Source organism: Falco cherrug, chromosome 7 (assembly GCF_023634085.1).
Source record: "Falco cherrug isolate bFalChe1 chromosome 7, bFalChe1.pri, whole genome shotgun sequence".
Taxonomy (NCBI): Eukaryota; Metazoa; Chordata; class Aves; order Falconiformes; family Falconidae; genus Falco; species Falco cherrug.
Genome location: NC_073703.1, coordinates 40,513,645 through 40,527,068, shown reverse-complemented (window position 1 = coordinate 40,527,068; position 13,424 = coordinate 40,513,645). Strand labels below are relative to the sequence as shown.

At 45.2% G+C, this 13,424-nt stretch overlaps 1 protein-coding gene across 1 annotated transcript in view; it reads left to right on the top strand.

Annotated features, from left to right (window-relative positions):
* The first annotated feature begins 945 nt into the window (after window positions 1–945).
* The window catches only part of C7H14orf132 (chromosome 7 C14orf132 homolog), a 37,369-nt gene continuing 24,890 nt past the window's right edge, over window positions 946–13,424 (top strand). Inside the window, exon 1 of the mRNA XM_055716702.1 lies at window positions 946–1,182. Within this exon, the coding sequence (XP_055572677.1) occupies window positions 1,156–1,182 (27 nt within the window). The 5' untranslated portion in view covers window positions 946–1,155. The remainder of the gene's footprint in view (window positions 1,183–13,424) is intronic.

The window sequence follows — 13,424 nt, the reverse complement described above, 5'->3', positions numbered from 1 at the left end:
TGTTTTGGATTTTACTTGTTTTACTTAACGGGCCTCTCCACATAAAAGCATTTTTGGCAAGCACACTAATAGTCATTCAAGTAAAGGACTGATTTAAAACAGCTGATTTTCTTTTCACCACCACCTGCTGCAACAGTGCAACATGATACTGACAAAAAAGCGCGCAGTTTGCAGCGCACGGGGTGAAGTACCCACTACTTAAATTTTTATTATCCTACTTTTCTAGTTGGTGTCAAAGGTTTTCCAGAGCCACTCAATAAATGAATTCACTGGATTTTCTGGCAAATAACGCTATCTATGAGATACAAGGGAAAGCATAGGAAAAGGGAGAAAAGATTTATTGTGAATTGTTGAACAGTAAATACTGGGAACAAGGAGAAGTTGAAAATGAAGTTGTAACAGCTAAGCCATGAACAGGTGTAAGAATAAGCTGCTGGGAATTCTTTTCAGCTGTGGTGGGAGAAGGAGCTGGTTGAAAATTTCAAGAAAAGGCTGTCGGGTTGGCAAGCTGAGCAAGCAAAGCCCGTAGCAGCCAGGTGCGTGCTCGGAGGGTTTGCACGGTGCAGAGGGGCTACACCTGCCTCCCGGTATGGCGATCATTTCCCACGCTGCTCGTCAGCACTCGCCCGTCACCCGCTCCCCACCTGCGTGACCCAGCCCGGGGCCGCTCCCCCGGCTCCTGCCGGGCTCCCCGCGTACGCTCCGGCCCCGCTTCGCCCCAGGGAACAGAGAAGCCGCGTTCCAGCTCAGGCAGCCCCGGTGCGGGCGCGGTGCCCGGCCACCCGGCGGCTGCGGGCAGGGCTGGGGCGGCGCACAGGTGCGCCCCCTCCCTCCGCCGCCCCCGCCGCGGGGGCGGACCCGCGCCCAGCCCAGCGCGGGGGCCGGGCCGCCGCCGCCCCCTGGCGGAGCCTCCCGCCGTGCCGTGCCGTGCCGAGCCGCGCGGTGCCGTGCCGTGCCGAGCCGCGCCGGGCGCCGCCGAGGCTGGAACTGGTACCGGTGTCGGTCCCGCTGCCGCGGCCGCGCCCGCCGCTGCTGGGGGAGGCGGTGTCCGCGCCGCGCCCCCGCGCCCCGCCCGCCCCCGGCAGCAGCAGCGGCGGCGGCAGCAGCGGCAGCCTCAGCACCTCCAGCTCCGCCAGCAGCTCCAGCGGCAGCACCATGGACCTCTCCTTCATGGCCGCGCAGGTGGGGCGCGGCGGCGGGGCGGGGGGTGCCGCGGGGCGCGCAGCCCCTCAGCGCGTTCTCCGCTCGGTGTCTCTCCCTCCGCTCCCAAGTGGCGTGGGCAAACCCGGGGGGCGCGGCGGCCTGGGGAGGGGGCGGGGAGAAGAAAGGGAAAACTAAGGAGAAAAAGGGGGGAGGACCGGTTAGAATGGGAGGCGCAGCGTGAGAACTTGGCGGGCGCAGCACCTGTTAGCGCCGAGCGGCGGGGCCCCGGCCCGGCCGCTGCCCACCCCGGCCGCTGCCCATCCCGGCCGCTGCCCATCCCGGCCGCTGCCCGCCCGGTGCCCGGCTGCGCGGGCGCGGTCACGCCGCCCCCAGGCCGAGGAGCGGGGAGGCAGCGGCCCTCCTTGCCTTCGCAGGCAGGCGGTGAATAGAAATCGGAAATTTCGGTTCTTTTCCCGCACTCCATAGTGCGTTTTTTTGTACGTGCACCTGTGTAAGTTGTTGTCTTTGCACGCAGAAACTAGCTCAGCGTATACAGAAATACGCTTCTATTTGCATGAACAAATAGTTTAAATTGCAGTGAGGCCCTGGATTTCAGCTCGAGGCGCAGTCGTGGGTGTTGTTGTTCAATGTGTTGATGCTTAATACGGTGGAAAGTGTGTAATGGCTGTAAGCCACCCAAAGCCAAAACCCGTCCTGGTGGATCCAGGTGAATTCAGTTATTAATGACAAGTAGTGCTGTGCTTCAGAAAAAGCCATTCTCACTGAGCATCCGTTTCATGTTTTTCCGGGATAATTTCTTCTGTTTGTGCAGATACCTAATTCTATGTACTTAATAGGGTTTTTCAGCAATAGTTTGGATCCCAGTTGGAGCTTTTGCCAGGGAATGCCACCCGCTGTGTAGCGGGGAGCAGGGCCCGGGAGGCCCCTCCGCGATGCTGCTGGCTGCAGCCGGGGTGGCAGGGGGAAACCGAGTGTCATCCTTGCAGAGGTGTTCTGTTCAGTTAATGCTATGGCTCTTCTGTCTTGTTCCCTTCCTAAAGTCTGCTTCTGAGGGGGTGTCAGGCTCTGCCTTTCTGCAAGTAGCCGTCCGAGAATCTCTTCTATTTGGAGGTATTTGTAAGAAGAATATATTTTTAAGGAAAACCACAATGGAGAGGAGGAAAGCCTCGTTTCTATCAATCTGAGGTCTTCCTGGGAACTGGAATGTTCAAAGGAAATTTTGTGTGTTTCAAATAATTTTCCTATGGTCCCTCTCAGCGTGATCAGTGAGCTCCCTGTGTCCATCTTTTGTTCCCTAAGCACTGAGTTGGAAGTGGGATGCCCCTGTTGCACAGAAGCAGAGGTGCCAGCTGGCAGCAGGTTTTACCAGTAACCAGTGGTGTGTGCCAAAGCTGGGACTAGTGCTGCCCTTTCTCTTCCTTATTCTTGCTTCCTATATTCCATGTGTCTTCTACCCTAATTCTGTGCATTGGAAGAGTCACAAACCTGGGTGCTTTAGCCCTCTCAGAAAAGTTCCCTGTACAAACATGTCTTATACTTACTGGTGCAACAGTTTACAGTGAATTGTGTGCTTTTCTTCCTGATCCTCTGGGGTTGGTTTATTTGGCACAACAAGTGACAAAGAATAATTTTTTTCGATGTTACTTTGGTGAGTTTGGGGAATCTGCCTTTCCTTGGGTGACATCTTTTTAAGGAAGAAAAGCTTTTATGTTAAAACCCTGCCTCAGGGAAAGCTATCTGTGAAGTGAGGTTCATGCTCACCAACATGGGTATGCACCTCCTGTCCCTGAGGCAAAGAGACAGAAACTTCTGCTGCATTTCCCCTATATCTCTCTGGACGCTAGCGAGCAGCATGGAGGTAGGGACAAGCTGCAAGAAGGCTGGGGTGCAGTTACACACAATCCTCCTTCCTGTGGCCCGATTGCCTTGGGAAGAAAGGGTGCAATACCTTGGAGCTGTTTCTGCTACAAAAGCCTTTGGGTGGTGATGGGAAGATGGGAGACAGTCAGGGCTCCTGGGTGGCTCTCCCAGCAGGGGCATGAGGCTCATTGGCTCTGCACAGCACCTCTTTCTCGGAGCATGTATGAGAGTCTTCTGGGGGACATTTGTGTAATTAACCTTTAATGAACTGTAGGAGAGGATTTCTTGGGCTCCTCTTCTACTGAGGGAAATTAATCCAGTTGTTAGGTTGCTGTGTACAGTAGATGCTATGCTTACCTCTGTTACTCCCCTGTCACATGTCTTTTGTACCTTTCTTTCTGAACTGGGCAACCCTTTCCATTCCTGTCACCACAGTGGCATTTAAGCCCCAGAGCGTCACTCCTCTAATTTAGGTATTGCTTTTCTTCATCTTTCTTTTTCATGCTATATCTTTTTGTCATCTTTTTTTTCTTTTCTTTTTTTTTTTTTTTTTAATCATCTCTGGTGATGTGGTCTGTTGAGATGACCTTCAGTAAGGGGTATGTGTAAACAGAAGATAATTATTGACCAGGGCTTTTGGCTCATAACTGCTTTTAAAGATGCTCTGCTATCACTGTCATTAACATCCTTGTGACCTACTGTGGGGATTGAATTTTACTTGATGAATACCAGGTACATTAATACTTAATATGATGATAGGTAATGCCTTAACTGAAATGCTTAATGATGGTAAAAAAAAAAAAAAAAAGTTAATTTAGTTTCTATAGAATACTGTAGACTCTTTATATTTCTATAAGTTGCTTTTGTGTATTATTCTTATCACACCTTTGCACCACTAGTGGACTCAGGTTGGCTCTGCTAGATGTCTTGTGAGACACCATACATGGTCTGTACCTTAGAGCCCCTCTGATGTATGCACAGGGAACAGGGACGGAAGGTGTGTGTAGGTTAGGTTACCACTTCCAGCCTCAGTGATACTGTAGTGTGTTATGGAGGCTTAAAATCAGGCCTCTTCTAAAGTGCACAGGGTGAAAGTGTAACGCCGTAGTTAAGTGTCTTACGTAAAGATTTGGCACATTTGCTAAAACATTCAGTGGGTGAGAGTTTGCACAGCTGGATAATTGTATTGGAATGCTCACCTCTTCAGATACCTGAAACAAGGAACTCTGCTTTATGGAAGCATTGGGTACACAAAGCTATACAAATACAGTACAGCTTTCATAATCAGTAGCTCCTCTCCTTCTTATGATGTCAGTGAGATGGTTTATGCCTTCGAGGCCCTGAAACTGTTACATGTGCCATCAGAAAGATAAGTGAAAAGCCCCCCCAAATCATAAATTTGATGCTGTAGAAAGGATAACATTTTGCTGATTAAAAAATTGTTGTGGAACAGGAGATTGTCAGGTAGTAATGCTAACAGGTTTGTGCAGTGTAGATACAGCATGAAGGTTTGGATGCCCAGCTTAAGCAACCACATCTGAACGTCTCAGCTGTACTACAATTATTAGCAATGTTATGAAGAACAGCTTTCAACTGTGACAATGACATCTGTTGTTAAAAAAAACCCACCCTTTTTGCATCTGTGTGTTTATTGGTAGTTGGTTGTGCAGGCTTGGGTGTTGTCTGTTCTGTGGGTGCTCTAATTGATTCTGGTTAAGGTAATTTGTGCTCGCACCTAGTCAAAGCCTATTAGCTAATACTTTTTTTTTTTTTCATTTTAAATCTGTATTTTAATTAAAGCAGTCCTGAATGCCTCAAGATGCTATGCCAAAGATGTTCAGCCGCTGCTGAGCTGTATGACTGGCTCATTTCTGTGTGTTGCTCAGTGATTTCAGAGTGCTCTTGTAGTCTAGGTAACCTCAGAAATAGCCTCCTCTTATAGGTAGAGACTTTTGCTTCCAGCATAAAAGACTGGGTTTGGGGGGTGCTGAGCGCTGGGTCCAGACTAAGAGCACTTGGTGCTTTTCAGCAGGGGTTAGGGGGTTGCTGTCAGGCATCCAGCAGTGAGCTGCCCCGCTTCTGACACACTGCAATTCATATCCATTTAACAACTGGCTAAATAAAGCATTTCTGGTGGAAAAAATGGTAACAATGAAAATTGCATCTGGGTTAATGGGAGCAGGGTTGAAATGTTTATTCAACTGGAAAGAATAGAGGCACATAGTGGGAAAAACTGGGAAGCTAGAGAAGGAAAAAACTTCATGTTCTTCAGTATGATACAAATCTATATGAGCTGAACAGCACCTGCCATCATAATGTCAGTGATGTATTTTTCAAGATTTGTGTTTGCAATATAACTTTTCCTTAAGTGATTGCTGTAACTTTTGTTTCATATTGAAAACGAGGAATGGATTTCTTCAATTTGCAATATTTTTATGGTTAGATATATTATCTTACAGTAAAAATATAATTTTAATTGTCAAATAAATGATCTTTTCTTCCTTTAGATATAGAACAGGGGAAAGCTAGTAAGAGCCATTTCTGTGGATTTTTTTGTCTTAGTCATATATAGTTTGCATATGAATAATCTGTTGATTCTACATGTTCAAAAGCTCTTTGTAAACAACTCCTGAGGATTTGAAGTACAGTAAGTTGAAATCCTTGTGTTTAGTTTCAATGAGTAAAAGTTGTGGGTTTGTAATCTTTAATTTTTATTGTAGTGTTGAGGATTTTTTCTTTTTGGTAAAGCTAGGTAAACAAATGAACAAGTTCGCCACAGAAAGCAAAACCATTTCAATGACAAAGATAATTGAAATTTCATTGGGGTTTGTGTTCTGTATTACTATTCTAGGATTTCAGGCCTGGTCAGTGATCGTTCAAGTCACACTAAACCTTTCATTGCATTGGCAGTAGTTCAGGTAATTTTCCCCAAAACAGGAGTGGTCCTTGGTGTACCTTGAAAGAACCCTATAGCTACCTATAACCATGTCAGAATAACAAGTCCAAGACTCCCATGCCTCCACATGAAACATATATTATTAAGACCTATGTAATTTCTGGAAAGCAGTGGAATACACAGAGTAAACAGAGTTCATTTAGGACATGTTTGACTTAATACTCATATTACCCAGAAGACGCGGACTGCCCATGTCTGTGCTACGAGGCTGGTGTGTGCATGGAGGCTGTTGCTTGGCATTTTTTGACAAGCAGCCACCAGAACAGATCTGCTGCGTTTTCAGAAATCCCAAACACAGGTGCAGTGTCGTCTAATTCTTTTCTAATGTGATTTCTGGATGCTAGAGGATGCACAATTAGGATCCGCTGTACTCTGTTGTATCAGCACAGAGCAACCAGAGTTCAGGATAATTCTGCATCTGTTTTCTCACTTTTTCTTTGTGTATTCTCCATCTCAGAGTTCAAGAGGGATTCAAAGCCCTTATTAGCTGTGTTCTCTTAGTACAGCAAAGTTTTGTCAGTAAACTGAAGGTACTAAAAGCAAGAAGGTGTAGGTTTGTGGTTTTGGTAGGTTATTCCTGCCAGCTCAAAACAGAATCCAGGCTACTTGCTCAACATGAGCTTGCATGTGTGCCTGCACACACTACATGTGTGCCAAGAAAGCTGAATTCATTGCCTGCCTCTAGAGAGGGACAGGGTCGTGTTTATACTCTGAGAATCTATGCGTGACAGTGCTGGATAGGGTGGTCGTTTGGAAGCTTTGACATTGCTGGTGTAAGCTTAGGAATGATTTATTCTACTTTTTTTCCTTAAAAAGCATGATTGCCAAAAAATAAGCTCCAAGCCAAACCACATGGAGAATCGGGATTTAAAGATGCATGAACCTCTCTTTGTCAAAAGCAGCCTTGATTGTAATCTAAGAAAAAAACATCTCCTGTGGAGACAGGCTGAGAGAATTGGGGTTGTTCAGCCTGGAGAAGAGAAGGCTGCAGGGAGGCCTTACAGCGGCCTTCCAGTACCTAAAGGGGGCCTACAAGAAAGCTGGGGAGGGACTTTTTTACAAAGGCATGTAGCAGTAGGACATGGGGGAATGGTTTTAAACCAAAAATGGGTAGACCTGATATTAGGAAGAAATCTTTTACTGTGAGGGTGGCAAGACACTGGAACAGGTTTCCCAGAGAAGCTGTGGGTGCCCCATCCCTGGCAGTGTTCAAGGCCAGGCTGGATGGGGCTTTGAGCAACCTGGTCTAGTAGAAGGTGTCGCTGCCCATGGCAGGGGGTTGGAACTAGATGATCTTTAAAGACCCTTCCACCCCAAACCATTCTGTGATTCTGTTTCTCTTTGATCCATAGCATGAAACATTAATAATGTTAGTTAGAAGGATGTAGGCATTCTCTTACATGACCAGTTCAGTGCTCACTTACGTACAGCATAATAGGGCGCTGACCATTACTCTACCAGCTCTGCTTTCTTTCAAAGGTTAAAGTAATTTTTTCTGGCATCCTTCATTCCTTCTGAATGTCTTTACGTATAATAAATAGAATCAAAGCATCGGGAAGCTCAAAGAGCAAAGCTGAAGCTTAGAGTCCTTATGCCTTGTTATGGTATGGCACAGCCACAGGGACTAGCTGCATAATCCAGATGTTGCAGAAATTCTGTGTGCATAAATCAGTGGTGTCATCATCCAGAATGTTGCCAGAACTTTCTGGAGAATTTTCTGCTAGCTGCCTGGCACAACTGAATTAGATTAGGGGAACATGAGGAATCCCTGTGCTTTTCTTGTCACTGCAGTAACACTGCAGACTGCATTTCCAAGTCTTGTATAGTAGAAATTTCTGTTCCAGTGAAGCTTTTGACAATTCTGCAGAGATTTGAGCATACTGGCTTTGTAAAGTGTTGATACTGCACTTTGGAGGAGGCTATTGTCCCAGGATTGTGCTTGTAATTGCTGTCAAAGATGCTAAGAGCAGTGATTCCCATCCAGCAAAACACTTAAGCACTGACTGTACTTGGAGCACATGTATATGGTTCCAGTAACATCAGCAGGACTTTCCACTGCTTAAAATGAAATATCTCAAAGCCTGGCACAGATGGGATAAGAATGTTCTGCAATTCATAGGAAAAAGTCCTAGAAGAGCAAGAGGAGACTGTATTATTAATCCAGGAAAGGCTGAAACTATATGTTTTGGAGTGACTGTATTTCCTATCAATTAATAGCATGAACAATTTCTCATAGGAGCTGCTGAATGTTAGAGGAAGACGACGTGGTAGGAGAGGAGTCGTAGGGAAGGATGTAGTTTGTGATGCATGTGTGTGTGTATGCAGTCTAGTTATGTACACCCTTGCACAGGGAGAGTTAGAGGTACTGGAAATAATTTTTTTGTGTTTCTTCTGCCAATGAACTAAGAGTAATTCTGTGAAGTGCTAGTTGGATTTTTGGTCTGTTTTGTTGTGGGGTTTTTAATTACATGATTTTCAGCAGATACAGGCTAAAGAGTTCACAAAGGGAGCAGATAGCACATATTTCTGTCTGCTGAATGTGGAAAGGAGGTTTGTAAAATGACTGCAGACAGACACATTCACATGCTTTACAAAGAGCCTTTCACAACACAGTTAATAGCAGCAACAGTTGGGGTCCTACTGTACACAGAAAATGACTACAGATGGCAGGTAATAGGAACAAAGACTGAAGCAGCTCTATATTTACGACAAACATCTTGCTGGTATTGAGTAGTAAGAGCATAACACTGTTGTATACTGAGCAGTAATGCTCTTGGCAGAGTTGATGAGAACTGAGTTTCTGGGTAGCAACTGGGTAGCCCAATGGTACTGGGTCCTCAGAATCCATAGGCTAGAAAATCTAGACTGGTTATAGATTATTATTTTTATTTAAAGCTTGTTTTTGGCTAATCTAGGCTGAATTTCTTAATTCATTGATCAGCTGCAAACATGGGGGTGGAGGTTCTGTTTTAAGTTTTGTTGGAAATGGGATGGATGCAGGCCATTAGGAAACTAGTTTCACCACCTTCCTCATCTTATTTCCATACTGGGCAAAAGCCAAAATACTCCAAATGATTCAAAGGCTTGCACAGGATTTAGTAAAGCAGCGTGATGTTTTGGTGACCATTGATACACCATCAAATTAAATAACTTTTAATGTTTTCTTTGATCAGAGCATTCAAATGGAAAGCAGAAGATTAGTACAGCAACTCTAGTAAATTCAGCAGTGACCAGCTCTGTTAGCTTGCCACGTCTCTCTGCTGGGGCTTAACTTCCCTTGAAGGTATTCTCTGTCATGAACTGCAGTGTCTGCCTAAGCCATCGAGGTCTGTTGCAGTCCTCTGTTGTTTTGGCAGGCTTCTTGGTTTGATGAGTGTAGAATCCTAAATGAGATTAGTGATAACCTCTTCCACTGTTTGCAGGAGTGATGATTTTTAAAGCTGTCTTTTGAAATAGTGATGGCTCTCCATTGTTCTTTTAAGTGCTTTTTTTTCAGATACATGCTCAAGTGTGAAAGGAAAGTCCTTGAAAATTGGCTGTAAACTGATTGTAGTCATGTCACCCATCAGTGGCTTGATCTGCTTCTCATGCCAGTGGATATGTCAGGAGTCGCTCAGTTTCCATGGGGTAGCAGCAGGATAAATGCAGTGAAAGCCTTTGGCAGACAAGATCATGACCTTGCATATGCAAGTTGTTAGCACTTCGGAACAAAGAGGGTCAGAATGAAGTGTGTGAACTCCTTGTCACCTATTTTGAAGGTGCTGAGTGGCCAGGGTGTGCTCTTCTGTTCCCTCTGGTGCTGCAGTGAACAATCGCTGACCCTACACTGGGCACTGAACAGGAGAGAAACCTATGGCCAGCTGTGACACCAAGACCAGGAGCACTGAACACTTACTGAATGTACCCTCTGCAGCTTTGGAAGCGTTACAGGGAGCAGAGGCAACACTGGGTGGAAGATCTCTTCCTGTAAATATGACCATGCAGCGGGTACCCGGCCACCAGAACTTCTGCTGTTAGTAGTCACCAACCACCCTTTCCCTCGCTGGCTCGCACACCCACACAGTGCTTTCAGGTCTGTCTCGGAGCACTGGCTGTTTGAAATGACACGTACTCGTAGGCTCAATCTTCAATCTTTTTATTCTGAAAGCTGAATTCCATACTCCTTGTAGGTGCCAGAACTAAAACCTGCCAAACAGTAGCTAATTAAAAAACATTAATGTCACAGTTGCTTCAGAAAAGCTCAGTGCCTCTTTGCAGCAGGCTGTTGGATACAGGGCCAATTCCTTTTGTTTTGCAAAGAGATTATCACCAGTTTGGAAATGTTTTTCAAAAATTTTTTAAAAAGCAGCTTTTAACCTCAGCTGGTTCTGTCTGTTGCAATTTTGCTTTTAAGCCTTTTAAATGTTGGGAAAGGGGGAACAGTCTAGGTAGGGATGAGCTGTGCATGGCTAAAGCAAAACCAAACTTCCATCAGCTTCCACTGTGGCTTTTTTATCCTTCCAAAACAACTGGATGAGCATTTGCAAGATGTGGGAAGATGTGCTGGGCTCTGTGGCCGATAAAAACTACCAGCCCCACAAGGCTGCTGCATGGAAGGAGAAAGGACAGCCATGTCTCTTCAACACCTGTGTAGATGTGTTGAGGTGTATATTCAAGGAGAAAAGTAATGGTCAAACTGATAAGGAAGCAAAAGGATTAAAAAATAAAGTTTCAAATTATTTCTGAAAGTTCAGCTGAACCCAAGGACTTGGAGCAGCTGATCATACTTAAATTCTCTCATCATCCAATTAAGTGTATCCTTAAAGTATGTGAGTAATCCTCTGAACTACACCTCTGTTTAAATGAAGTATATAATTAAGTGCCTTGATAATCTGCAATAAGTGGCAAAGCATTTTGAGGTATTGTAACAGCTTTCTTAAAAGTGAGCTCCACACTCCTGTTGTCTTTCTGCCTTACCCTTCTCAATGCACCACGTAAGTTTTTATGGACCTTTCTCAGGGCTTTTCTCCCAACTTTTCCCTTGTATGCTGCCTTTTTGGGTATCTTCTTTCTATGTCTCTCATACCCTCCATCCTTACCTTCTGTAGATTGAATCAGATGCTATAATTTCACCAGCTCAAGTCCAAATCCTACAGATACTTAAGCTTAGACCTCAAAGATGGGGACCAAAGAGTGAACGTTTCTTCTGTTCAGGGACAGGAGATGCATGTGGGACGGAGCAGCAAACTAAAACGCTACAGTCACTGAAAGCGTAAGCAACACAGCAGAAACTTTTTCAGTTGCCTTACTAAGGACAGAAGCATGTTAGTATGTCTGCATAGTCTTTGCTGGGCTGCAGGTTAGTAAAAACTGAGTGGTGCTGTATGTAGAATCTAAATCCCCAGGAATGGAAATGTCACTCCTCTCTGCTTCATGTTTTGGTTGCTCCAGCGGGAGCAAGAGCAGTTTGCAACCTCAGTCTGAAAAGTTCTGAAATCTCTTCTCAAGATGCTGAGCCCAAAGTCACATAGGAGAAAAATATTGAAAATGCGTTCACAAACACTCCCCTCTGGCTGTCCTATGGTATCTTTCCCCCCACAGATCTGGAGGAAAACTTAATCAAATATGTGTTTATTAATGTTAAGACATGGCAAATGGTGGTTGTTCTGTAATAGGATCCAGGTTGTGAATTGGTTTGTTTCTATGTTGGTCTCTGAGCTATGACTGAGCACATGGTGAAACTGCAGGTGGGCAAGGCGGTAAAGTCCTGCACTGGTTTGTTGTCAGGTGGCAGATGTTTTGTTCTCCTGGTGTGTGTTTTTGGCATTTCTCACAGACATGAAACAGAAGCAGAAGAAATTGAATTGCTGTGCTCTCTCCCCCTTGTTCTCCAAGGTACTTTCACAACTCATTTCTCCTGTAATCTTATGAAGTGTGAGAAGATGTATGCACCTCCTGGCTTCTCCTCCAACTGCACTTTATACTTTCACGGGTAACCTTCTTTACCCAGCCAGCTGTGATTTTCAGCATTCATGGTGCATCTCTTGCTTATCACTGTAATGTACTTAATACCCGTAACAGTACTTTAAGGATGAGCATTTGGATGTCTAAATAAACAATCCTGCCTCTAAAACATTTGTCTCCTGACCTCTAGTCTGCACATTACATAGCTGGCAGAAGACGAGGGTGTGGAGAAGGTAGAAGACAACACACTGATGTAACTGGCCGTCTAGGCTGCCATGATAGCAACCCCTTGCTGTTCCTGACAGCCTTCAGGTGCCAGCATATGCCAGCAGGGAATACTGAGGAAGTGAAGGGAAAGGGGAGACAGCTAGCAAAGGTAGTTTTGGCCAGGCTCTGATGTCTTCTTTGATGGTGTAGCATGGTATGATTTGAATTGATGTAGAGAATGCTCCCAGGGGCCAGCTCATTATTTCTAGAACTCTTGGCTTTGGAAATGGCAAAGCCAACAGTTACTAAAAATTTTAAATTGAGTTCTAGGGGAGAATAAGTGGTATTAGGAGGGTCTCTTCTGATTGTCTTGCTACCTGATCTTTGCCATTAGAAAAATAGTCACATAGTTTTACACTACAAGTTTCGTCTTGCCTAAGCAAGAGTATAATTTCACTGTTTCAAACAGATTCAGTAATTTTTTTAGTGTTAGCTTTTTTTAATAATAAAAAAAAAAATATTCCAGACCTTGTATAGCACATAGACTATAAGGGTAATTCAGCTGGACTCCACCACATCCATGGTATCTTTTTTTTTTACAGAAATATGTAACGTTTAGGGTATGGGTGCATCTGTGTGCTTATTCTAGAGATCTCTGGAACCTTACAATACAAGCAGTGGTCAGGCATATACTGTCCATTTGGGTGTGATGACTGAGACCTTGCACACAAACGCTGTGATCACCAGTGGTGCCTGCACTCTGTCCTGCAGGACTGTGGCATGAGCAAGGGGAGAGGGACTGTAACTGCCAGCTGCTGTGTGTGCAGGCTGGGCCAGCACAGGCATGCGAGCTTGGCGTGGCTACCAAAGGCAACATAGCTGTGTCTGTTGCATATGGGTGGCTCCGGGCTCCTGTGGTATTTCAGGGTTGTTGTCCAATTCCTACATCCAGCAGTGACTTAACACTAACTCAGTTCAACTTGTGATGTGATCTTCATTCTCAGAAACTTCAAAACCTCTTACAAAGAGTGTGAAGTTTCACCTGCAAATAAAGGATACAAAGAGGGAGGCAGGACTTCCCCGTGATGCCGCAGAGGAGATAAGGGTTTTAGTGGGAACTGATTCCCAATTTGATGCTTCCTCGGTGAGGAAACTTAAACCAGCCGTGAGCTGCAGAGGCAAAGTAGCAAATCCTTCTTATGCCACATGCACACAGTCAGATGGCCCAGCAGGTGATGCTCAGAGCATCCCTCAAGTTCTTCTGGATATTTATGAAGTTACAGCTTTAAGCTTA